This window comes from Acomys minous (assembly GCF_964271855.1).
Source record: "Acomys minous genome assembly, chromosome: 7".
Taxonomy (NCBI): Eukaryota; Metazoa; Chordata; class Mammalia; order Rodentia; family Muridae; genus Acomys; species Acomys minous.
In genome coordinates, this window is record NC_140488.1 from 529,353 (window position 1) to 556,802 (window position 27,450).

Here is a 27,450-nt window from a genome sequence, read left to right on the forward strand (position 1 = left end):
CATGTGGGTGGAAGCACTATGCATAGGAAAAATTAACCCATACCTAGATTATGTGTGTCTGCCTATCAAAATGAAGTATAGTCATTTCTAGCATGGAAGGGATCCACAGTAGTTGCCATTATATGGAGAAACAGGTTGGTCTCCATGATAGGTAGAGACATATTAGGAACTCAGTATTAGTCTCTGTTACTGGCTTATTAGAAATAGGTGACAAAGAGCAAATAGGTTAGCCTATTAAAAGCTTAACTAGCGTGGATTGTTAAGACATTTCTTCTGGGCTGGAGAGATGGCTCAGTGGATAAGAGCATTGTCTGCTCTTCCAGAGGTCCTGAGTTCAATTCCGAGCAACCGCATGGTGGCTCACAACCATCTATAATGAGATCTAGTACCCTCTTCTGGCGTGTATATGTAATAAATAAAATTTTTAAATGTAAAAAAAAAGAAAAGGCATTTGTTGTTGCTGAACATAATCTTATATAACAGGAATAATCTGTATATAACTAAACCCTATACAATCTCTCTTTTAATATACTAAACAGTTTGTAGCATTGGTTAAAGTTTGGCCTATTTGGAGGCATTCTTTCCTCTCCCTCTATGTATCAATGCCACCAACAAATGGCTTGTGGTATACCAGTAGTCATTTGTTAATCTTATACCAGTGTATGATGCTGATCCATCTATAATTCCAGGGGAGTGCCTTTCCACAGAAACTGGTCATTATCAGATATCTCCTGCAAAGCTACAAGTGTGATGAAGCAGAAGTGGATGAGTAGGGCCCCTGGCCCCCTGTTTATACAGTTAGCTTAGGCCTCTGACCCATGCATTTCTCTGCAAAGAAACTCTCTTTACTGGAAGAGATTTCTTATCAACCCTTGGCCCTTGGCCCACAGCCAGTATAGAATGTCTTTTGTCAAGGCCTTCTGTTGGCAGAGCCAGTCAACTGGCTGTAAGATATCCTGGAAACCCTGGAGTGGAGTGAAATTCAGAGCTAAGTTGGAAGAGTGGGTCTTCCTTTGTGGCTGGATTGTTCTTCTAGCAGGTTTTTCTTTGTGTGAATGGAACCAAAGTTGGTCACCACTTGAGATAACCCTTCTACTTATTACTTTATTTTTTTATTTTTATTTTTTGAGACAATGTTTCTCTGTGTAGCCCTGGCTGTCCTAGAACTCACTTTGTAGAACCAGGCTGGCCCCAAACTTGGAAACCCATCTGCCTCTGCCTGCCAAGTGCTGGGACTAAAGACATGCGCCGCTACTGCCCAGCTAGCTAGTTGTTCCCTTTCTTAGAAGGTAACGTGCCTCATTCTTTCAGCTACTCCTTCCTTCCCACCTTTCCTTCCACGTTCATATACACTAGCAGCCACAGAGCGGCTCTCTGAGAGGGTGCAGCCTTCTGTCTGCTGTGTCTTTAGGCCTTTCTACTGTTCATTCCTTTTGTGTATAACTGCAGAGAACCTGCACATACATATGTGGCAGGGCAGGACAGAATTTACTGTATTGTCAGACAGACGCCGTTCTACATTTTGCTAAAAGAGTTCAGGTAGCACATTTTTCATCCTTACTGCTTGTTACAGCTTTGGGGATACAAACATAGGGAGCTGCTGGGTGGCTCTGCCATGCTATGTGCCAAGATAGATTGTCCCATGGTCACTATAGTGTCTCTATGGTTTAGGTGTCTGCATGTCTCATGAAGGTCTTTTGAAAAAAATGGTTTATTTTTATTTTATGTGTCAGAGTATTTTTCCTGAATGTGCATGTATGTGCAGCACATGTGTACAGAAGCTAGAAGAAGGTGTTGGATCCCCTGGAACTGGAATTACAGACAATTGAGAGTGGTTACGTCGATTCTGGGAATTGAGCCTGGGATCTCTGCCTAAGCGACAAGTGCTCTTAACTGATGAGCCATCTCCCAAGCCCCCTCCTGAAGGAGGTCTCACAACCTTGCTCCTACCCTTTGTGTATAATGCACTTGTTGCATTTAAGTTTTCAGATTTATAAGCAAGTCTCTGCCCAAGCTTAGAGGTTATCTTTCTATGCATTTATAGCTGACATTAAATTGTCCAAATCAAATTAGGCAAAAATACACCCAACTAACATTGTTCAAATGGTGATAGTTTTGTTTGTGTTTATGTGATTTTTATGGCTTTGGGTAGATAAAGGTCCTGCTTGATGAAGTAAATGCCTGAGCAAAAGCTGACCTTGATTTTTACAGCTTTTGAAACAAACACACACAAAAAATATTGCCTAAAATTTCCCAAATTTTGTTCTTTATTTTGCAGAAAATTATTGTGGAGAGGTGGGGCAATATCTGAAGTAACAAATCTAGAGAAGTGAAAGAAGCCAGTTCAGAGTGTGCAAAAGTTCTAATTTGCTTGTAGATATTAGAGGAAAGTGAGATGAAGAAAGGGGTTTCCAGTTGAATTTTGAAGTGGGAGCAATTAAAGTCCCTCAAAATAAATGACTTTTTCTTTTCTTTATCCAGATTTCTTCCTAGAATACCAGCATCTTTTCCATTCAACACCTCCATCAAGTACAAAAAGACTGTGTTTGTAGAGTACACGGACCACCTTTTCAACATTGCCAAGCCCAGGCCACCCTGGATGGGTAATAAAAACAATATTGTGAATGCTAATTATAGTAGGCACCTCATTTCCTAGCACTTTGCTGGTTACCAAAGGTTATATTCTTAAACTAGGTGTCTTTAGCTGCGATGTTCAAGGAAATAAACTTTCTGTGTTTTTTGTCTCTTCTGCTTGACTTCTACAGAATTGGTCTTGGATTATATCCTTTTCTTTCTCTCTTTGATGCAGATTTATCTTCTATAGTTTTGTAGCTTTAAAATTTCCCCTTCGCGCTGGGCACATGCCTTTAATCCAAGCACTCAGGATGCAGAAGCGGGTGGATCGCTGTGAATTCAACACCATCCTGGTCTACAAAGCAAGCCCAGGACAGTCAAGCTACACAGAGAAACCCTGTCTCGAAAAAACAAAACAAAACAAAAATTCCCCTTCGCAAATGTACCCAATGGGCAGCTCGGGCTTCATGTGGGTCCCCTAATAAGGGGAGTGGGGGCTGTCTCTGACATGGACTCCTTCACCTGCTTTTTAATCACTTCCCCCCTGGCAGGGCTGCCTCACCAGGCCACAGGGGAAGAGGATGCACTCAGTCCTCATGTGACTCGATGTGCTGGAGTGGGTTAGTAGTGGGGCTTACCTTTTCTGAGGTGTAGGGCAGGGGTTATTGGGAGAAGAGGGAGGAAGGGTGCTACCAAAAGGAAAGAAGGGAGGGGCAACAATCAGGATGTAAAGTGAATAAATTAATTAAATAATAGTAAATTTTCAGCTATATTCTGATAACTCCACTTCTATATTTAGTTTTGACCACTTCTCTAAATATGAACTGTTTATTTCCACTTAGATGTCAAACAAACATGTAATAAGATCTTAAGATATTTCCTGTATTACGAATGTTTTTGTCAATGCTAGAGATCCAACCGAGGGCCTTGCATATATCAAGCAAGTGCTCTATTACTTAGCAACGCCACCATTACCTGTCTTAGAATTGTTGCTGAGAATTGTAGGAAACAAATACTCTCCTGTTCTAAAGAGAAGCCTCAGCCTTGATTAAGGCTTTTTTTTTTCCTTCTGGCCATGGTAGCCCAGCACTCTGGAGGCAGAGGCAGGTGGATCACTGTGAGTTTGAGGCCAGCCTGGTCTACAAAGAGAGTCCAGGACAGCCAAGAGAAACCCTGTCTCAAAAAACAAAACAAAACAAAAGACTTTTTTTCTCATGTAGTAGCCACAAACTGATTCTTCAACCCTTGGTCCATGACCCCTCTGTAGTCTGCATAAAAGAAGGCTAGGAATGTTTAAGGTTTATTCTTGAGAATTTCTTTGGAAAACATTCTTTGTTTTTCCCCAGAGCTGAAGACTGAACCCAGGGCCTTGCGCTTGCTAGGCAAGCGCTCTACTGCTGAGCTAAATCCCCAACCCCTTATTTTGTCTTTTTTTTTTTAAAAAAAAAACATTCTTAATATGCTCCCTACTCCAAAATGGAAGGGAGGCCACTTGAGGAGGAGGATTAAAAAAAGAAGTCAGGAAATGCATGAAGCTGCCAACAAAAGCACTTTTGTTTTGTTTTGGTTTTTTTTGAGACAGGGTTTCTCTGTGTAGCCCTGGCTGTCCTGGACTCACTCTGTAGACCAGGGTGGCCTCGTACTCGCAGTGATCTGCCTGACTCTGCCTCTCAAGTGCTGGGATTACCGGTGTGCACCACCATACCCAGCTCAACAAAAGTGCTTTTACTTGCTAAAGTTTTTTGAGCTGTTCAAAATTTAGCAGCGGGATAAAAGGAGCTTTAAACTTCAGAGGATGTCAAAGTTTGTGGTTAAAAGGAACTGAAATTGTTAACACCTAAAACCATTACCATCTGTTAATATTTGAAGATTACTAGAAAAGATTTAGGCTTGATCAAAGTTCAAGAAAGAGAAATCCACAGAATGCAGTTCAAACCTGTGGTCATTTTGGAAAAACAAAGGTATTTCATATTTTCATGCCACTGAGTCTGGTTCATTCAATAAACTATTTATAGGCATCTTATAAAAATATACAGAGACTATACGCTTAAATTTTTTAAAATTTCTGTGTCATGGACTGTCTACCCATGTGTGATAACAATCACTTATGATCTCTCATTGCTTTTTTCCTCCCATAAGTAAGATCCTACATACTTGTTCCTAGTGTTCCTCTATAATCTTATTTTGTCCTATTCTACTGGTCATTCTCGTTAATTCATCCATCTTATTCAACTATACCAAACTTATTTATTCCTCAAGACTTTTGCATTTGTTTTATTTGCTTTTAATGTTGTTCTCCTAGACAGTTAAATTAATGAACACATTGAATGACTTGTCAGAGATAGTTCCTCAGAACAACCCTGAGGCTAAACTAGGCTTAGTGGAAAGCATAACTGCTATTCATTATTTTCAGAGTGGTATGCTTTTCTACTGTGACTTTAACCCTCACTCTTATAATGAGAGCTTTTCTGGTATGCTACCCTTCAAGTAATGTTTGAGGGACATCTCATTTTAACAGGTCTGCTGGGTCCTACCATCTGGACTGAGGTTCATGACACTGTGGTCATTACACTTAAAAACATGGCTTCTCATCCTGTCAGTCTTCATGCTGTTGGTGTTTCGTACTGGAAAGCTTCTGAGGGTAGGTCAAATTCTCTGTTGTCTTGCTATTCTAGTTATAGAAAGATGAGAAGCATGTTCTTGATAATAAGGGCCATGTTACTCCATTTTGGATTACTATAAAATAAAACTTTAGCTGGATACCTTACCAAGTAAAAGGATTATTTTACAAATACTTCTGAGTTCTAAGAGAATCAACTATAGTGAGTGCTCTATATAATATAAAATAGTCTAAGTAATTACAAATCTAAACATCTGAAACAATGAGCCAAAATTATCCTTTCTTTCCTGAATGTCTCAATACTGTCACATTTGGACCAAGTCTCCAGAACAAGATACTTTGAGGGGCATTCTAAACCATTACAATGTCACATCTGAATTGTATCCATTCTCTTGGATAATTTAATAACAGTATCAGCAATAGTTACTTATATGTTCAAGACCATGTGCTTGCCAGTGGTGGAATCAGATCCACAACTAGACCCATCCAATCCTAAAACTTGTACTCTGAACCACTGCTCTACAGTGCATGTATTTGTATATATAATGTTGAATTTTGTTTATATAACTGGAAAGTTCTATGAAGTGAACTGGGTGTGGTTGGATCCAAGGATTCAATGATACCTTCAGCATCATTTTCTCTCTCACACATTTTCTGCTCTGTATCCCTTCTTTTTTATTTTTATTAATGGGCAGACTTTTTTTTAACATTATGAGAAAGGTAGCCCCTGAAAACTCAAGATTTGCTTTGATTTTTATAGAAGGTGATGGTGATAAGGATTTATCTTTTCCTATAGTTCTTGATATTATGGAAGAGCTATATTAGGAGGAAGAACATCAGCCTTCTTTAATCTGCCTATGAAAAAGTCTTGTCCCACAAGAAAGAGAGCTTCACTAATATAAACTTTTGTAAGTAGTTCCCAAGAAAGGCAAAGATTCAAGAAGCAAAATGATCTTTAATTGAGGACTCCAATGTTAATTCGACCATATGTACCTCAAAGTTACTAGAATATTCAAGATAGGTTCATTGTGTACATTTGTTGTTTCCCTAGCATATAATGTTGTAGTAAATATAAAAATATATAATAATGTTTATTATAAAATTATATTTGTTGAGGCAGTACTATCATACCCACCACCACAGTCAATAAAGATACAGGTACCATGCCCCAACAATATAACATTATAACTTGCATGCAGTCATTGGTCCATATAAGAACAAAGATTTAGAAAAATACTATTTTTATTCCTAAAATTATATATGTTCCTCACTCATTAGAATTACTTTTTTTAAAAGATTTATTTATTTATTATGTATACATTGTTTTGCCTGTGTATACACTTGTAGGCCAGAAGAGGGCACCAGATCTCATTTTAGATGGTTGTGAGCCACCATGTGGTTGCTGGGAATTGAACTCAGAACCTCTGGAAGAGCAGTCAGTGCTCTTAACCTCTGAGCCATCTCTCCAGCCCCAGAGTTACTTCCTATGGGGGCTAGAGTATGGCTCAGTGACAGAGCATTGTCTAACACATGTTTTATTTTTAATACTGGGAGCATAGAAGCCCCAAGCATTACTAATAAGGTTTGTTGGTATATACCTCTAATATTAGCACTCAAGAGGATGAACCAGGAGGATCACTATAAGTTCTAGGACAACCTGGGCTATAAAGTAAGACCCTGTATTTAAAATTAAGAAAAAAAAACTTGACCCTTTTAAATATATTTCAAACAGAATGTTCCACCTTTTAAAGCCTGAACCTCCATGGTCACAGTGTTGGTCCAGAGATAAACAGTTGATCCATGTGTCCCATATTCTTGGCTGCATCTTAACTGGCCTAGAGATGGGTATGTAAGCTAAGCCAAAGAAATAAACTCCCTTCTTTAGGACTTTAAATTTTTTTGAGAAAGAATCTACTATTACCAGATCACCCAGTAACTTTTAGAAAAAAGCCATGTTCTTCATGGATTCCTTGTAACAACCTCCAATGAGAAATGTTCCCCATAGTCTTATGTATTTGAGCATTTCATCCCCAACTGATGATATTTGGGGAAGTGATGGAACCATTAGGACACAGAACCTTGCTGGAGGAAATACATCACTGGAAATGGGTTTTGAGAGTTCATACCCTTACCCCCACCTCTAGTTAGGTCTATCCACTTCCTTTGTGCAACTGAGATGTGATATCTCAGCTTCCTGTTCCAGATGCATATGTCAGTGTTTTCCCTGCCATAATGAACATTTAGCCCACTGGATCCATAAGCCAAAATAAACTCGTCCTTAAGTTGCCTTTGTTCATGCTATTGTATCAAGATGATAATAAAAACTAAGGAGAACAGATGGTACAGATTAAACACCCAGAATTACTATAATATTGCTATTTGTATTTGAATCCCCTGCTCTCCTTGTAGAATCAGGCCGAGAGTCAAAAATTCCTATCATGTCAACCTTCCTCTGCCCAGAAAATTTTCTAGGGAAGACCAAGTGTCATAGATTAAATGGAATTCTCGTCTTTCTTCAGACTCTGACTTTTATAAGGAAGGGACTTTTCATAGTCCTTCATCTCCTTATTTTTCATGTACTATAGAGCCATTTAGCAGAAGATCAAGATGAGATCATTAAAATAACATGTTTAGTCAGTGTCCCCACTCTAGCTAGCTTCAGGATGGCAGTTGACTCCAAGACTGTCAAGATAGTCTATAACATTTGCAAATCAATGAAATCATTAGTAAATTATTGAAATGCACATTCTATATTATATGCCCTATACTGTCATTCTGAAATGGAAAGGTCTTAACTTGGGAATATTCAGACTAATATGGCCAAATAACAAATACACTTCCTACTCTTTGGAACTGCCCAATGAAAAAGGTGGAGTTTGAGAAGACTCTTTAAAGATGTATATATTTGTGTTTCTGAAACTTTCCCTATATTAGTGTAGAAACTCCCAAGTGCATAAACTTCATGGAAGGAGCCTACTAGTTGCCAACAAGAATGAGGAATACTGGTTACTCTGTACATGTAAGCTGTCTGCTAAGTAACTGTAAACTTATTTACATTCTTAGCTTGTAGATGAGCCTGATAAAGAACAAAAACTCAGTAAATATTTAAGTAAATGAATGAAGGATTTTTTTTTGTTTGTTTTGAGACAGGGTTTCTCTGTGTAGCCTTAGCTGTCCTGACCTCACTTTGTAGACCAGGCTGGCCTCTAACTCACAGAGATCCATCTGTGCACCACCATGCCCAGCTAAATGAGTGAAAATTTTAAAATACTAATGTGTTTATTATATACATGTGTGCATGTATCTGAGTGTATGTGTGTATTCCATGTGCATATAGGAGCCCACAGAGGTCAGAAGAGAGTACTGGATTCCTTGGATCTATCTATAGTAATATATAGTAGTAAGCTGCTATGTGGGCGGTGGGAACTGAAGCCAGGTCCTCTGAAGAACAGTAAGCACTCTTATCTGCTGAGCCTTCTAGAGCCCCACGAATGATTTCTGATAATGTATTATATTTTCTATCTCATTCATCAGAGTGTTATCCCTCTAAATAAAAACCTGATTTTTAAAAGATTTATTTATTATGTTTAGTATTTTGCCTGCATGTACACCTTCTCACCAGAATGGGCACCAGATCTCATTATATACGACTGAGCCACCATGTGGTTGCTGGGAATTGTACTTAGGGCCTTTAGAAAAAACAGTCAGTGCTCTTAACCTCTGAGCCATCTCTCCAGCCCAAAAAAACTGATTTAAAAACAAACAAACAAAAACATCTCTCTCACATCTGAGTGTGGCCAGTGCCTATGTATGTAATAAGAATTAATAAAAAGAGTCCATGAATTTGAAAAAAAAGCAAGGAAGGATATATGGGAGGATTTGGAGGGAGGAAAGGGAAGGAGGAATGATGTAATTATATTATTATCTCAAAAAATAAAAGGCAGAGGCAGACAGATCACTGTGAGTTCGAGGCCAGCCTAGTCTACAAATTAAGTCTAGGACAGCCAAGGCTACACAGAGAAATCCTGTCTTGAAAAATAAAACAAAAAACCCAGTAATAATAATAATTAATAAAATAAAAGAAATATCAATGGCATATTTGTTATTAAATTATTAAATTGAGTTGAATTAGGCAAAAGATGCAAAAATGGAGCCAATATAACTGCTTAACAGAATCTGGAGGTCTCAAGAAGAACATATTTTTACTACATATGTTAGAATTATTGGTCAGTAAGAAATAAGGTTTTTCCCCATTTATAGCTGTTCATTTTTAATCTTTCAAGTTAAGTTATAGAAAGCCTATTTCCCTCTCCCTCCCTCTCTCTCTCTCTCTCTCTCTCTCTCTCTCTCTCTCTCTCTCTGTGTGTGTGTGTGTGTGTGTGTGTGTGTGTGTGTGTGTCTCCTTTCCTCCTTCCTTCTCTCTGCCCCCTCTCTTTGTGTGTGGCTCATGTGGGCTCATGCATGTATGTGCAGGTACATATGAGTCCATGCATTTGTGTGCACATCCATGTAGTGGCCAGAGGACAACCTTGGATGTCATTCTTCCAGGCATTGCCTATCTAAGTTTGTTTGTTTGCTTTTTGAGACAGGATCTCTTACTGACCTGGAACTTACCAAGTAGGCTAGGCTTGCTGGCTAGCAAGCTCCAGGGATCCATCTGGCTCTGCCTCCCCAGGGTTGGAATTACAGGCATGTGACATCATGCTTGGCTTTTCCCACCACTATTTTCTATTAGTTCTTTGAAGTTTTTATTTAATGTATTTTATCATTGTTGTGACAGCTTACCTTTGTTTATTTGTTTTTTGGATGACAGGGTTTTTATGTGTAGCCCTGGCTGTCTGGAAATTGCTCTGTAGACCAGGCTAGTCTTGAAGCTAGGCTTACCTTTTTTTTTTAGAACAAGGTTTCTCTGTGTAGGCTTGGCAGCTTGGAACTCACTCTGTAGACCAAGCTGGCCTCAAACTCAAAGATCCACTTGTCTCTACCTTGAGTGATGGGATTACCGACATGTGCTACCATGACTGGCGAGCTTTTTTTTTTTTAACAGTAGTTTTGGGCAGCAAAGTCAGTTTCTCATGCTTTTTTTTTTTATATGATCAGAGTTTTTATAGACAAATAATAGTTGCATATCTTTTGGAGGCATAATACAATGTTTTGATATGCTGTCTTTCAAAACTTAAAGTTGCCTAGTGCATGCCTTTAATTGCAGCACTTGGGAGGCAGAGGCAGATGGATCTCTATGAGTTTTAGGCTAGGCTGGCCTACAGAGTGAGTTCTAAGACAGCCAAAGCTAGACAGAGAAACCTTATCTCAAAAACAAACAAATAAATACAACTTAAAGTTATTTTATTATATGTATGTTGCACATACTAGTGGTATAATATATGATGTTTAATACAAATATTTTATAATATTTAAAGCAACTTGAACACACCTATCACCTTGAACATTTTATCATTTCTTTATGGTGAAAGCTTTCAAAATCCTGGAAGTCTATTTCTTATGTAAATCCATTAGTAGCTGTGAGGCTAACATGTTTCTGATTAGAGAGTAAACACAAAAAAGACAATTTTATACCTTCTTTCTTTAGGAGATGAATATGAAGATAAGACAAGCCAAATGGAGAAGGAAGATGATAAAGTTTTCCCTGGTGAAAGTCATACCTATGTTTGGCAGGTCCTGAAAGAGAATGGTCCAATGGCCTCTGACCCTCCATGCCTCACTTATTCATATCTGTCTCATGTGGATCTGGTGAAAGATTTGAATTCAGGCCTCATTGGAGCTCTGTTAGTATGTAAAGAAGGTAACTATACTGAAGAATGGAATTGACATGAAACAGAGAAGGACAAAACCAAGCAGAATCTTTTGATAACATGACTGTGAGCCTTTGAATTCTTTGTTCTGAAAAAGGGTTTTTTTTCCCTGGAATTATACTAATAGAAAGGAGAATTCAGTTTTTTTTTAATGATATCCATCCAAGATCTGTAACTAGATCAATAATTGCTGTATTCCACCTGAAATCTGTATGCTTTCTCAGTACTGTTCCTTCTTTCCTTTCCTTTTTAAAAACTTTGAGTTTTCTTAAAAGTTGCATGAAGGCAAGCACATTTGTGTGTGTAATCAGTGACATAGTGACTGGTTCAAGTGCTTGGTTTGTCAACCAAAGGCATACACAAATCTGAGAAAATATGCATTTACTCATACCTTGTTATTCTAAAGATAATCTTGTTTCTCTGTTATTTAATTTATAGTTTACTAGCATACACTTATAAAGAAGTAGAGATAGTATTTTGTGTGGAAAATCAGCCTCATTGGAAGTTCTAATTATCTATTGCTCAATAACTGCATAGTTTGATGGATTGAAGCAACAATAATATGTTAGTTTTCTTTGTGTCATGGACTTTGGAACTGACATGCGTGAGTCACAGTCAAAACAGTAGTCAGAGATGAGATCACCTCAAAGGTGTTTATGTCTTACATCTACGCTTAGAAGGCGTAACTGAAATCATCTCCACATCTTTAGCATCTCCACATCTTTAGCATATGCCATAAAGGGCACATCTTTAGCATATGCCATCTTTAGCATCTCCACATCTTTAGCATATGCCATAAAGGGGAGTGGACATTTTATATGGTCTCAAGAAAGTGCATTAGAAGTTGCACTACAATATCTAATCACTTCTGTTTCATTTTGTTTGGTCATATCATTAAAGCTAGTCCATTCTGATGGAGGATAAACAATATACATTTTCTGAATAATAATAAATGTGTTTCAGAAGAGAGGGAGAAGACTAAAGTTTATAATTACTTCATTTAGAAAATTGATCTCTTGAGGGATGGTGGTGGCGCACGCCTTTAATCCCAGCACTAGGGAGGCAGAGGCAGGCGGATAGCTGTGAGTTCAAGGCCAGCCTGGTCTACAAAGTGAGTCCAGGACAGCCAAGGCTACACAGAGAAACCCTGTCTCAAAAAAACAAAACAAACAAAAAGTATGGTGACACATATGATATACAAGTAAGTTTACAAGCAAATAGTTTTTGACAGAATTAATTGCTACAGGTCTACTTCTGGGTAAGATGGAATAAATACATTTTGCTTTTTATCTTTGACTGAATAAAGTGATTTAAAACTTTACAAAAATTGCAACCTAGGTCTTTGATATTTTTAAAACTAAGGGAAAGCACCAGAATTCAAAGGAGCAGCAAACTGACCTGGAGGTCATCATTTTCTCCCTTGTAGTGTCCTCTAACCTGTGTGACAACATAGGCTGAAACTTGAAAAGTTTCACAGTGTGTCTCAAAGAGAACTCTGGGAACTGGAAAGGTAATTGTTAGTGCGCAGAGGGTAGGGAGAAATAACAAATTTTCATTCCTTTCCTCCACTCTTTCATGCCCAAACTCCAGCTACATACATGGCAGAGACAATGGCTGGGAGCAGAAGCCTACAGGAGCCAAAATCAAAGGAAGAGTATTTGGTTTAGATGTGACAGTTGGCATTTTCTGGCTGGTTAAGGAGGGGGGAGGGAGAGGGAGGGAGAGCGCTCTGAGCTTTCTAGATAAGAGAACTAGAAAATAAAAAGACGAGAAGAAAGACTCCCATACCTTCTCTTTTCACCATCTCCTCCTGCTAGTCCCATTCATATAGAACCCAGGATATGCAAAAGACAGAAAACATGCAATATTTGCATTTCTGAGTCTGGCTTATTTCCAGTGACATTCATCTTCTTGATTATGTCACAATTTTATTCTTTTTCTTTGTGGCTGAATTTTTTGTGTTTTATTTTGTGGGGTTTTTAATTTTAATTTCCATTTTCTAGTAATTCATTTTTCATTTTACAAAAGTAATGATCTAGAAGAAATTGGAAACTTACATGAGTAACCATTTACCTTATATAGTTTTAGAAATACCAATTCAAAGGACCTTACACCAAAGAACATCACAGCAAAGTTAGCATTAGGCAAAATACTTTATTTTTTAATGCTCAAATGGTTTGTGAAGAAATTGCTCCTCCTTGTGGCAGTTTTCTATAGTGGCATTTTAAATTGACTGCTTTCACTTTCTCTTTCAGGCAGTCTGTCCAAAGAAAGAACACAGAAGTTGTATCAATTTGTACTACTTTTTGCTGTATTTGACGAAGGTTAGTTAGCTTCAATCTAACATTTGAATTCCTAAAAGAAGCCAAATATGTAACAACTAGATTTATCTAGTGTTGGGGAATATGGGCTGCTCATGTTGAGAAAAAGTGATGTTGATTATAGGAAGACCAGAAAATATCTTACTATCCAGGAGTCAAAGAAATAGGGAACAATAAGGCTCTAAGACAGAATTCAACCTATCCATCTATGAAGGAAGAAGATAGAGGAGCTTGGTTTTAGGTAATAAATCCCTTTGGCTCTACGTCTTAAATTCTTCTTTTAAAATATTCTATTTTAATTATTTATTTGTCTTACTTTGGAGAGAAGACAAATGTCCATGCCGTGGTATTGTGTAAAATCACTTCTTTCCTTCTACCTGTGGGTTCCAGAGATGGAGTTCAGACTTGGTAGCAGGCACCTTTACCCACTGAGACATCTTACTAAGCCCCTGAACTCCTTCTTTTTAATAGTTACCGATTGCTAAGTGCACAACATTAGGCAAATTACTTACATCTCTGCAGCATTTCCCCCACATCTAAAATTAAAATACTATTTTTACAGGATTGTTATAAGGATTAATTTATTTCAATTAAGTAATTTAGCATACTCTGGCAGAGTAGGTATATAGTTCTCGCCCCTTTTGTCTACTTACACTGTTACCCGCTTATCTGAGGCCATGGCTAGTCTGGATCCTGGCTAGTCTCTTAACTTTTTTTGTTTTTCACACTATTTTTAATAAAGCAGCCTAAGTAATTTTCAGTGCTTCAGCTTTTATTAGTTTGGGAGGAGGTTGGGAAGCCTTCATATTCCTGGGGTTTCCTTGCTACAAAATAGGCTGAAGCAATTTATGACAAGGCAAGGACTGACAACCCTTTTAAATCTATCATCTACCTTCCAAGAAGAAATTGTAGTGGTTCAAACTAACCAGTATTCTACCTTCTCCTAGTTATTATTTAGCATTGTTCTTCCGCACCTATCAGTATGAAAAAATATAGGGAGAGAGAGTTGGTTTGAAATAATGTAATTTCCTTCTCAGTGACTGTTTGTGCCTACTCTACTGACAAAAATTCAGAGTGTGAATAGTCTGTGTCAAAAAGAAGGAAAAGAAAAAAGGCAATGGGGAGTGTAATTTACAAAACAGAACTCAACTGACCTTATCTCCCACCCCCTTTCATCAGGGAAGAGCTGGCACTCAGAAACAAAGGACTCCTTCACACAGTCTATGGATTCCACATCTGCTGGAGCCTGGCCTAAAATGCACACAGTCAATGGCTATGTAAACAGGTCTCTGCCAGGTATGTTCATGACTGCCCAGTGATCCTCAGGGTTTTGAGAATTCAAAGCCATAACTCTTTTCAACAGCTTTCAGAGAGTTCTGCATTTGAGTAAAAAGCCCACTGAATTCTAGCCTCTGGTTTTTGTTTTTGTGTTGTTCATATATAAAAGAGGATTTAGGCTGACAGTATAGTAAAGCAATATATTTAAAAGGGGTCTAAGGGAAAGATTTTTTTCAAGCTATAATTTAGAGCTTGAAAATAATGGAAAACATTATCAGCCATGAAAAGCTTTAGCAACCACTGAATATATACTACAGCAAAACTAAAGAGTAAATTAAAGAAATATGTTCATGTTACTTAGCAGTATAATAGTCATTTGTAGTCTTGGCAAGAGCTGTTGGCTTGGTAGTACCCCAACTAACTTCCTTCATAATTTTGTTTATAAGTTAAGGTAGCAGTGAAATTTGTAGGGTCATTTTTTCCAGCCTATTCTAGCAAGTACTTTTAGTTTTATGTTCCTCCTCCTCCTCCTCCTCCTCCTCCTCCTCCTCCTTCTTCTTCTTCTTCTTCTTTTTTTGCCATAGCTGTCTCTTTCCCATTTTACAGGTCTCATTGGATGCCATAGGAAATCAGTCTACTGGCACGTGATTGGAATGGGTACCACCCCTGAAGTACACTCAATATTCCTTGAAGGTCACACGTTTCTTGTGAGGAACCACCGTCAGTCTTCCTTAGAGATATCACCAATAACTTTCCTTACTGCTCAAACATTCTTGATAGATCTTGGACAGTTCCTGCTATTTTGTCATATATCTTCACATAAACATGGTACTACTATTTTGGATCTTAAAAATAAGTATTATAAAATATTCCATTCTAATCTAATGAAATTTCCCGAGCAGTGTAACAATACAAAGTGTTGCAGAAATGGTATTATACAGCCATGATTATGTTAGACTTCAAATGAACTCTAATGTAAAGATTTTATTCTTGAGTATAAAAGGACATTATTGTTAGTACAATAGTATTCTGGGGTTTTGCTTAAATGCCTGTGACAGAAGGAGGAGACATAGTTTAGGAATGAATGAGATAGGAAAAATGAAATACAGTATGTTAGTGGTTTCACAGCCTGATCTCCTTAATTAGGCTTCAGTACTATGGGAAGAGGTGAAGAGATGTTTCCATCAAACACGTAGGGAAATGAAATGAGGTGTCACATGAAGTTTTCAAGGACTATTTGATGGAAGTTTTGCAAAGAAGTAAAAAGATTCTGTATAAACAAGTTGGGACAACTGTGCCCACAGTGTTAATTCCCAGCCACAAGACTTTGAAGGTTGTAGCTGTGCAAATTCATATTGAATGATCTTTACCTCCATTTTTCTCTTGTGTATTAACATTCTTAATTTTTTGTTTTGGATCAACCTGTAACTTTTTCTTGATTATGTCTGTTTAAGGCTGTCCTAGTCTGCTATATTGCCAGAACAGAGTATCAGAAATAGGGTAATTTATCTTATCTTTTTGTTTGTTTGTTTTCGTTTTTCAAGACAGCGTTTCTCTGTGTACTTTTTCTTTTTCTTTTTTGTCTTTTTCCCACACAGGGTTTCTCTGTGTAGCCTTGACTGTCCTGGACTCACTCTGTAGACCAGGCTAGCCTCGAATTCACAGAGATCCACCTGCTTCTGCCTCCCAAGTGCTGGGATTAAAGGTGTGCGTCACCATGCCCGGCTGGGTAATTTATAATAAGAGTTATTGTCTCACACAGTTCAAGAGCCTAGAAAACCTAATATCAAGATGCTATCACTTGATAGGAGCTTTCTTTCTATATTATAGTACAGGAAAATGATAAGCATGGCAGAGGGACCAAAGAGAGAGGAAGAAAGGAAAGAAATAATCTCTTCCTGAGATAACAGACCATTCTTGAAGTAACAGAATTAGTCCATCCATGAGATGGATACAAAATACATCTACATTGACCTAATTCCCAAGAACATCCAAATTGCAATTAAATTTCAACATGAATTTAGGAGAGGGCAAACATTCAACCTATAGTAACAGCTGTTGGAAATAAACTATGTTGAGACCCTTAATCAATATCTTTAACAACACTGGTTTCTTTGTTACCTTAAAAAGGGGATTTGACCTTGCCATGTGTCTATCAATATATGCTATATTTTTTATAATTGGCAATTTTCTACTTTTCTGTTGTAATGAAAAATTATGTTTTCCCTCCTATGGTACATATTTGTGGAATTTTGACAAGAAAGGCCTACAAGTGTAGATGAAGAAGTCATTTACTCGTATGCTGACTAGTCATTGTCAAGTTGAGCCTAAATGTGAGAGTTTATATTTGTTATCTCTACTAATTTTAATCTTCATTTTCCATGAAAATAATTTGTCTAACTGAACCATACAAAAATCCTTCATTTTTACAACTAAATTTTTATTATTCACTCATTTTTACTTAAAAATTTAAGTTAGCAGATAAAATAATGAGCTTAATTATGACATTTTTATACATATGTGTCATGAGGCAATGACAGACCAACTTCTCACCTCCACAGTCACCAATGATTTCTGTATTTAATCCATTATATTATTATACAGACATTGATTTAATAACAGCTTGTCAGGAAAAAGATAATGGACTACATTTATAAAATTTGATTAGCTCAAAACCAGTTATAGAGACAGCAAGATGGCTGAGCAGGTAAAAGCTTTTGCCATGTGAGCCTGGCAACGTGAGTTTGATACTCAGAACCAAGGTAAAGGTGAAAGGTGAAACTGATTGCAGAAAGGTATTGTTTTTACCTTCACATGAATGCCATGTCACATGTTCTGCACTCACATATGAACACACACACAAATATACACACACCCCAAATAAATAATTCCAAAGAGAAATATTCATATATATTCAAGTGTTATACTAATGTATTTTAGCATAGAAATGCATATGAATATTCATATATTGTTGTATTAATACATTTCAGCATAGAAATGCCTATGAATATTCATATATTGTTATATTAATGAATTTTGGAGAAGATTCAAATATATATAGAGGATACTTGGATAAAATGGCAAATGCAGAAACCAACAAGTACTATAATATAATTCATAACAAAGAGCAACAAAAGTGGTACTGATTTGAAAGAGAGATGCAAGAGAAAGTCTTTAAATCCTAATAAGAATGGAAAATTCTTAACATTTAACCCAAGAAAGTTAGGACTCTGACATTGTTTGTCTGACTGCAGATGGCATGGAAGCTTATGTCAAAGTAGATAGCTGTCCTGAGGAGCCCCAATGGCAAAAGAAAAACAATGAGGAAGTGGAAGATTATGATGATGATTTTGATTCAGAAATGGACGTGTTCACATTGGATTATGACAGCTCTCCTTTTATCCAAATTCGCTCGGTTGCCAAGAAGTACCCTAAAACTTGGATACATTATATTTCTGCTGAGGAGGAGGACTGGGACTATGCTCCATCAGCTCTCACCTCGGATGATGGGTAAACACTTTTGGACTCTTGATACTACTCTTCCCTATATTCAGATTCTTCTTACTTATTTGAACCAATAAATCCTTAAGCCGTACTTTTTGTTTTTTGGGGTTTGTTTTGTTTTTTGCTAGATAAGGTTTCTCTGTGTAGCCTTGGCTGTCCTGGACTGGCTTTGTAAACCAGGCTGGCCTTGAACTCACAGCCATCTGCCTGCCTCTGCCTCCCGAGTGCTGGGATTACAGGCGTGTGCCACCATGCCTGGCTGTAGCTTTGAGATTTTAAACACAAGGACACAGATTTAAATATTCACATAAAGCTAACTTACATTGTTTATAAGTATAAACACTGACAATAAGGTGATAATTCTGGACATTGGAATCCTAGGAACAATAAGCTTATGAGGGAGAACTATTGTAGAAAGACAAATTATTTCTATATTAATCAATAGAGTAAATTATTAAGGCAGTAGTTTCCTTTAACCAGCTAGCTCCCCGATGACTGACACAGAGAGACTGTGATTTATTTTTAAGCTGTAAGCACTTACCCTGGGCAGATTCTGAGCTACTCTCATCCTAGTACCATTAAAAACCCACATAAAAACTAATCACTTGCCTTCTGATGACTCCAAGGGCGGCTTCTTCAGCAGTCTGTTCCTACAGCCACATGCTCAGCGCCATCTTCTTTCTCTTTTTTCTCTCCTGTTCTCCTGCTCTTCCTCTTCCCTCTCTCAAGGCCAAGCCTAGGCACCTAAATCTTTGCCTCCATTTCTTCTACCCAGTCATAGGCTCCAGCAAATTAGGAAAGGTAAATTAAATAGAATGAAGTATATAAAACTTTAAAACTTTGTATTGATTCTTTGTGAATTTCACATCATGGACCCCGATCCCACTCATTTCTTCATCCCTTCATATCAGCCCTTTACCCTTGCAACCTTCTCCCCCAAAATAAAATAGAATAAAAAAATTGTGTCATGGAAGCTGTAGTGTAGTGTGTTACACAGTATACTCCTTTGTCCACACATTTTTACTTGCAAATGTTTATTGCAACAAGTCATTGGTCTGGCTCAAGGCTCTGGCTTCTGCTACACTATCAATAGTGGCTCCTCACAGGGCCTTCTGTTGTATATCCTGTTGTTGCCCTGTTTCATGGAGATCCTGCAGCTTTGAGTCTGCAGGACTAGCCCTTTCATGCCATAGGTGGGGTAGATGTTGGGTGGACCAACTCAATGCCCTGGATCTGGGCCTGGGAGGTAGATGAATTTGTCAGCACATCAGCTATCCTATGCCCATACCACCAGGTCAAACTCTCCAGCACTGCCCCTGCTAGCTTACCGAGTGCCACAGACAGCAAGAGGGCAGGGTCAGCTCTCCTGCTCTTGTGCCCTCTGAGCTGGATCACCTGTGCCTTCACCAACAAGACTAGCTCTACTGTGCTGCCCAGGCAAGGTGCAGGGCCCATACCTGCTACAGTCAGTGAGGGGAACAGGGACAGCTCACCCATTCTTGTGACTTCAGAGCCAGCTCTCTTGCCTTCCTCAGGGGATGAGAGGGTGTGGTGGTGGGGAAAGGACACCTCTCCTTTGCCCATGTTGTATCACACAGATAAGGAGCAAGAGCAGATCTCCCACACTCTTGCCCTCCCCTGCAGCGTCTGCTCATCTGCACTCCTTCCACCAAGGTCAGCTCTGCTGTGCTGCCCAGGCAAGGTGCAGCGCCTGCTCTTCTGAGTGCTGCATAGGCTCCAACTCTTAAAGGTTCTACACCTTCCACTAGATCTATAGTCTTGTGACTAAGCCTTTAACACATATGTATTCTGTGGAGATTCATAGAACAGTAGATAGTAGCATAGGCAAGCCTAAGACTATATTTTCTCACTCTTTGTTTTGCATAAATCATATTAGAACTGGATTTTTGATTATCTAAAAATTTTCTGTCCTTACTCCTAATCTTTTCTCCTCTCATACAGAAGTTATAAAAGCCAGTATCTGAGCAATGGCCCTCATCGGATTGGTAGAAAATATAAAAAAGTCAGATTTATAGCATATACAGATGAAACCTTTAAGACTCGTGAAACTGTCCAGCATGAGTCAGGAATCTTGGGACCTTTACTTTATGGAGAAGTTGGAGATACACTGTTGGTAAGTAAAGGAGAAAACAGTAGATTGCTTCAGAAAAGAAGGAAGTCTCCAAGAGCACTTGCCATTCTTGCAGGGGAACTTCAGCTCCCAATACTCACACTCACATGGTGGCTTACAGCCATCTGTAACTCTAGTCCCAGCCAATCCAAAGGCCTCTGCTGACTTCCATGGGTACAAGGCATACATGTGGTACACATATATACATACAGGCAAAACACTCATACACATAAATAAATCTTTTTTAAAAATAAAAGCCTGAGCCAGTTGTGGTGGCGCATTCCTTTAATCCCAGCACTAGGGAGTCAGAGTCAGAGAAACCCTATCTCAAAAAATCAACTAACCAACCAATAAAAATAAAAGCCTGCAAGCCAGGGTGGTGGGGTGCAGGAAGTGGCGCACGCCTTTAATCTCATCACTCGGGAGGCAGAGGCAGGTGGATCGCTGTGAGTTCGAGGCCAGCCTGGTCTACAAAGCAAGTCCAGGACAGCCAAGGCTACACAGAGAGACCCTCTCTCGAAAAACAAACAAAAAAGGACTGGAAGGATTTGAGTTTCTGTGGTCCTTCAAAATTTAGCCTAGTTTCCAATGGACAGACTCTTTTAAAAATTATAAATGTTGCACAAATAAAATATACTCATCTGTAATGAGTATATAGAATAAAAAAATATGACCAATCACACTCTCAACTTCTTTTAACCACTCAGTATTTAGACTGCTAGATAAATACCCTCCCAGAACATTTTTCTTCATTAACTTTTTAAAAAGATTTATTTATATAATTTACATTAGATCATGTTATAGATGATTGCGAGCCACCATGTGGGTGCTGGGAATTGAACTCAGGACCTCTAGAAGAGCAGTCAGTGCTCTTAACTGCTGAGCCATCTCTCCAGCCCCTCCTTCATTAACTTTTAAAATATAAATCATACCTTCATACCTAGAAGTAGTCTTCAGGTATCTTCAGTGCTGTTTCCATGTTACTACTTTTTTTAAAAACTCTTCTTTAAATTTCTTGTAATCAGTGTTACCTGCCACCCTCCCTTGAGGCTATAAATTGTCTTCCTGCTTATTAAGTGATAAATCTTATAACCTGAATCACTGTCTCCTTCTCAAGTGTTAAAGAATTAAGTGCTAAGAATAAAGACACACTGAGGCCAAGTAATGTCCTTAGCAGACACCCAAATTTCACTTTGTATGGGAGATGCAGGCAAGACTTGCTGAAGCAATTGAAATTGAAAAGGGCTATGACAAGCCGGGTGGTGGTGGTGCACGCCTTTAATTCCAGCACTCAGGAGGCAGAGGCAGGCGGATCACTGTGAGTTCAAGGCCAGCCTGGTCTACAGAGTAAATCCAGGACAGCCAAGGCTACACAGAGAAACCCTGTCTCAGAAAAAAAAAAAAACAAAAAACAAAAGAAAAAGAAAGAAAGAAAAAAAGAAAGAAAGAAAAGAAAAGAAAAAGGCTATGGCAAACCCATACCTACCTGGTCTTCCTTTTCATGAAAAGAGCAAATATATTGAATTTTATTAAGGGCTCAGACTCCTTTAATATAGATATAGGCAGCTTTTGATTTTCTGGAGCTAGGCCACAGTTTTCTTGTTGGTCTTTGTCATCTTCAGACTTAATTTCATATCTCATATATACTTTTAGATAATATTTAAGAATCAAGCAAGCCGACCATATAACATTTACCCTCATGGAATCACTGATGTCAGCCCTCTGTATTCAAAGAGATTGCCAAGAGGTAAGTCGTCTCTCAGTTTATAGGTCTTTCTTGATGTAGATACACTTGAGGTACAACTCCAGCTGTTGACATACAAATTTTACAATATTTTCACATAATTATTCTTTGCTTTATCTAAACATTTATTCTAAAAATATTAAATCTGAAAATAGCATGGGTGCCATCTTAGTAATGCAAGGTCATTTTATAAATATATTCACCATAGAACTAGGTAATATGCTATGATTGTTTTCTTGCCCACATCCTTAATAATTTTATTATTAAAATAAGATATAGTATTCTTCATTATGCAAGGATATGCAAATATTCTTATTGTTTGTATTATTTGTAATAAGAGGTGAATTTGTTCAAATTAATATGTTAAGAAAAGCCTCCTGGGCCCATTTTTATTGTATAAAATAATTGTGTGAATCTTTTACTTTTGGTTTTGGTTTTTGTTTTTCAAGACAGGGTTTATCTTTGTAACAACTCTGGCTGTCCTGGACTCACTTTGTAGACCAGACTGGCCTCGAACTCATCAAGGTCTGCCTTCCTCTGCCCCCTGAGTGCTGGGATTACATGTGTGCACCACCACACCTGGCTAATTGTATGAATCTTACATTTACCATTTAATGCCCAAGTTGTGAAACCCCCAAAGACTACCAGGAATGAGCTAGATGCAAATCACACAGGGTCTCATTTATTAGTCAAGCTCAGAGCTTGGGCCATCAGCCCCCTCGTGAGGAGGGAAGATGGCTGCCCCTAGTGCTAGGGGAACAAGATTTTTAAATGAAAAAACTGAAGGGGGTATTTCCAAGCCTTGCTGTTACATTATAGGTTAAAATGGTATAGGAAATTTGCCCTTTAAGCTGATTGGCTGGAGGACCAGGGCTAAGCGAAGGGACCAGGGCCAGACCTTAGGGGGGAATTTTTCATTTGTTCTGGTCACTGTGACCTGTATTTGTTGGCCCCTGGTGCAAGCTCCTAGGAACAGTCACTAGCTGTATGTTTGTGGCTCTCCCTGGGAACTCCTGCAGGTTGGGGTGTCAGGTGCTCAGGCCCTGAACACAAAAATGACGTTGGTTTGGTCTCTGCAACCACAGATACCATTTTACTTTCTGTTTACAGAAAAATTTCACATATACATACACATTAATAGTTTCCTTGGAATAAAAACATGATTACTGTTAAAAGGAAAACTTTAGATTCAGTGAACTTGACAGCATTTATTTGAGAAAAGTAATAATTCATAAATTAATTTTGGACTAGAAATTATTCAGAATGCTACACCTCACCACACACACAGAGAGAGAGAGACTGTGTTTATAGATAGAGAACAGAAAATTACATAGAAATAGCTTGGTTAAATGCAGCCAGCCGTTAATTTATATAATATGATTACAGCTTCAGTCTTTAATTGGCTGGAGGTTTGCCTATTATGATTCAGCTACTTGTTACAAGTATACTTCCAAGTTAGGTTAAAATTATTCATTTACAAACTTAGGTTATAGTTTTTATGCCCAGAGATGTTACAGAAAGAATAAGCTTATGAGGGAGAACTATTGTAGAAAGACAAATTATTCTTTCTATATTAATCAATAGAGTAAATTATTAAGGCAGTAGTTTCCTTTAACCAGCTAGCTCCCCGATGACTGACACAGAGAGACTGTGATTTATTTTTGAGCTGTAAGCACTTACCCTGGGCAGATTCTGAGCTACTCTCATCCTAGTACCATTAAAACCCACATAAAAACCAATAACTTGCCTTCTGATGACTCCAAGGGCGGCTTCTTCTCCATCAGTCTCTTCCTATAGCCACTTACCCAGAGCCATTTCTTTCTCAGCCACATGGCCAGTTATTTTTCCAGCAACCACATACCCTCTGTCTTCCTCTGTGTCTGGCCAAAAGACCTTTCTCTCTTTCCTTCCCAGAGTTCTTTTCTCCCTCCTAGAAAATCTCCCCTTCCACTCCATGTCCTTCTGCCCAGCTGATTGGCCAATCAGCTCTTTATTGGCATTCTTCCACATGGAGATCTTGAACACAAACTGTAAATGTGGATAGAAGCAGGTTTAGGCCAAACTTATTTCAAAATTACTAAATATGTAGCTCATTATACTCTAATAATCTATTTCTGGTTTGAATGTGGATAGGTGCAAAGCATGTGAAAGATTTGCCAATTCATCCAGGAGAGATATTCAAGTATAAGTGGACAGTTGCTATAGAAGATGGACCAACTAAATCAGATCCACGGTGCCTGACCCGCTATTATTCAAGTCTCATTAACCCCGAGAGGGATCTAGCTTCAGGACTCATTGGCCCTCTTCTCATCTGCTACAAAGAGTCTGTAGATCAGCGGGGAAACCAGGTACTAAGTTTGAAACTAAAAGGAGGATAAGATGCATATGAACTTCTACATATTCCCTATACTCTCTATAACTTATAGAAAATATAACCCAGTAAAAGTGATTAAGCTGAGTTCCACTTAGCTTTCATTAAATACAAGTTTTCTAAGAAACTTGCTTTCTGGATAAACAGAAAGCTAACCCATGTATATTCTTTCTGTAATACTCAGTCCCAATCTGGAGTTTTCCTTTTCCCCAAGGATCCTGCCCATTTTTACCTAATTGTCACCTACATTTAGATGACCATTTTTTCAGACAGGGTTTCGGGTGTTCCAGGCTGGCCTTAAACTCATTATGTAGCTTAAGATGATTTTGACTTCTGGTCCTCCTGCCTATACCTTCTGAATACTGGGATTATAGGTATGTGTCACCATGCCCAGTTTATGCAGTACTGGGGATCAGGTCCATGGTTTTGTGCATGCTAAGCAAACACTCGACCAGCCAAGATACATCCCTGGCCTCTACAACTTTTTAACAAACAAACTTATGTTTACAGCCTGTTTCTCTGTGTATTCTCTCTGGAATACATAAGTTCAAGGCCAGCCTGTCCTATGAGCCCAACCCAGTCAGAAAACAAAATTAACACATATGTAGCCTCTAGAACAGTATGAAGCCAATATTTATTGAACAAAAGAATGTGGTTAGAATTTAGATTATTTCTGCTGCTTTAGAAAATTATCTGAGGGCTGGAGAGATGGCTCAGAGGTTAAGAGCACTGGCTGCTCTTCCAAAGGTCCAGAGTTCAATTCCCAGCAACCACACGGTGGCTCACAACAATCTATAATGAGATCTGTCACCCTCTTCTGGCCTGCAAGTGTACATTCAGGCAAAACATTGTATACATAATAAATAAATAAATCTTAAATGAAAGATTTTTTTAAAAAAGAAAATTATCTGAGTAAGAGAAACTTAGTTCTTTACAAAAATCTCATTTATTGGCTCCAGAAGGACTCACTGCTATATTTTGGGGCTTGACTATGCATTAATTTTGGCTATTTAGGATACATAAATTCCTATTAGTTAGAAGGCATTTCATAGGTTTAATGAGCAAAGCATATGTACTTGAGTGCAGGTATAACACAGGGTATACAAATCCAGAGTAGTGATACTTCGAACTAATATTTGGATATGACCAAATATCTGTCCTGATAATATTTGCTACTGATATTTTATACCAGCTTTTGCTTCCAAAAAGTAATATGTATTCTGACTGAAATACATATTCTCCAATTTCCTCTTAAGCATTTTGGATTTTGCAACTATGAGTCATATAAAGTTAAACTTACATATATGAAGTTTAGATATTAAATCTTATGCTCAATTAGCAGGTGGATAACTCATGAATTTGGTTCACTGTATACAAAGTGCTATTCTAAGATTCTAGATTTTTTAACAAAATCTTTAGAGTATTATACAATGTTCACCCTGTAATATCTGGCTTCCTTTTTATATTTTTAATTTACTTTAAGCTGGTAGCCTCATGTAAAGATATTTGCAAGATAAGAACCTAGAAATGGCATTGATATTATTTGATTTGGATGGTCTTTAAAGATCTACATTTCTCTACTTTAAACAAAGGGGAAATGATAACACTGGTACAAACAGTACCATTGTATGATCTTGGGTCCAGGAGGAATAAAATTTACTAGATCCAGTTACCTTCATGCCTTGAAGGATGCATTGGTTTTAAACATATACTCATCACTGTCCAGAGGAAATTAATTGAGCCAAAGGAATAGTATATGCCATCCCTTCATCCTGGAATACCTGTGGAATGAGTGAATTTCTATCTCCCTTTTAATATATGTTATTAACAGATGATGTCAGACAAGAGAAATGTCATCTTGTTTTCTCTATTTGATGAGAATCAAAGCTGGTACATCACAGAGAACATGCAACGCTTCCTCCCCAATGCAGCTGATACACAGCTCCAGGACCCTGGGTTCCAGGCCTCCAACATCATGCACAGTGAGTGAAGAATCATTTTTATTCAGTGCACATCTGGTAAAGGGAAATTGATACCCTCAACTTATGTCTAGATAACATCTGTTATATATAAACTATAAGTAAATATGTAACTGGGATTATCTAATGCATATTTTAGCAATCCACTGACTACTTTTTCTTTCAATGTCTATTTTAATTTGTATTTAATCTTCTATATACTACATACATGGTATTTACCTTTTGAAAGTGTTAGGTTTGTCTCTTCACAGTGTTAGAAGGTAGAAGTCCAAGATCAAAGTGTCAAAAGACTTAGTTTCTTCTTCAGTCTCTCTTTAACTTTTAGATGTTGACTTGCCCCTGTACCCTTGCATGGTCTTCCCTCTGTACTCATCTTTCTGTGTTGTAATCATCTCTTATTATAAAGAATGTAGGGCCTGCACTAATAATCTTATTTTAACTAATTTTCTCTTTAAAGATCCACCTCTAAATATAGCCAAATTTGGAAGTATTGGCGTTTCAATCATCAACATGAAAATTGGAGGAATATGGTTTAGTATATAATACATATGCTAATATGTGGAGAGAGAGAGAGAGAGAAGAGAGATTTGAATAGGAAAAACATGAGGAAAATTTAATTTTACTATCCTACTAGAAAAATTTAATCTTACTATCCTACTAGAAAAGGACTCTATCAAGTGATACAGATAATGGCATACATATCAAACTGGCAAAACTATGAAACCATTTTTTTTTCAAGACAGGGTTTCCCTGTGTTAGCCCTGGCTGTCCTGGACTCACTTTGTAGACCAGGCTGGCCTCAAACTAACAGTGATCCGCCTGCCTCTGCCTCCCTAGTGCTGGGATTAAAGGCGTGCACCACGGCCCGCTATGAGACCATTACTAGTGGGTATGGGTAGAAGGGGACTGTCATAAAGTACTGGTAGGTAACACTATAGTTCTTTTGAAGACTACTTTATGTATTAAATTTTTAAATGTATGTTTTTGAAGTCCTGATTCTTGTTGAGCTGTAATAAGCACATATCAGCCTGTCTATTTCATATGATGTAACTAAAAGTCAAATCATGTAAAAGCTGCCTACGAACAGAACCATGAAAAGTTGTTATACTCACTTC

At 38.0% G+C, this 27,450-nt stretch overlaps 1 protein-coding gene across 6 annotated transcripts in view; it reads left to right on the forward strand.

Moving 5' to 3' along the window:
• Positions 1-27,450, forward strand: part of F8 (coagulation factor VIII) — a 100,054-nt gene that overhangs the window by 16,222 nt on the left and 56,382 nt on the right. For 3 of the 6 annotated variants that reach the window (XM_084790935.1, XM_084790932.1, XM_084790931.1), the window contains 11 exons: positions 2,482-2,603; positions 5,093-5,215; positions 10,785-10,997; positions 13,263-13,331; positions 14,508-14,624; positions 15,213-15,434; positions 17,861-18,116; positions 20,073-20,244; positions 21,895-21,988; positions 24,119-24,333; positions 26,188-26,338. In XM_084790935.1, the coding sequence (XP_084647061.1) occupies positions 2,600-2,603; positions 5,093-5,215; positions 10,785-10,997; positions 13,263-13,331; positions 14,508-14,624; positions 15,213-15,434; positions 17,861-18,116; positions 20,073-20,244; positions 21,895-21,988; positions 24,119-24,333; positions 26,188-26,338 (1,636 nt within the window). In that variant the 5' untranslated portion in view covers positions 2,482-2,599. Of the gene's footprint in view, positions 1-2,481; positions 2,604-5,092; positions 5,216-10,784; positions 10,998-13,262; positions 13,332-14,507; positions 14,625-15,212; positions 15,435-16,870; positions 16,940-17,860; positions 18,117-20,072; positions 20,245-21,894; positions 21,989-24,118; positions 24,334-26,187; positions 26,339-27,450 lie in introns of those variants that run through there. The other 3 variants (XM_084790934.1, XM_084790933.1, XM_084790936.1) reach the window with 3 other exon arrangements.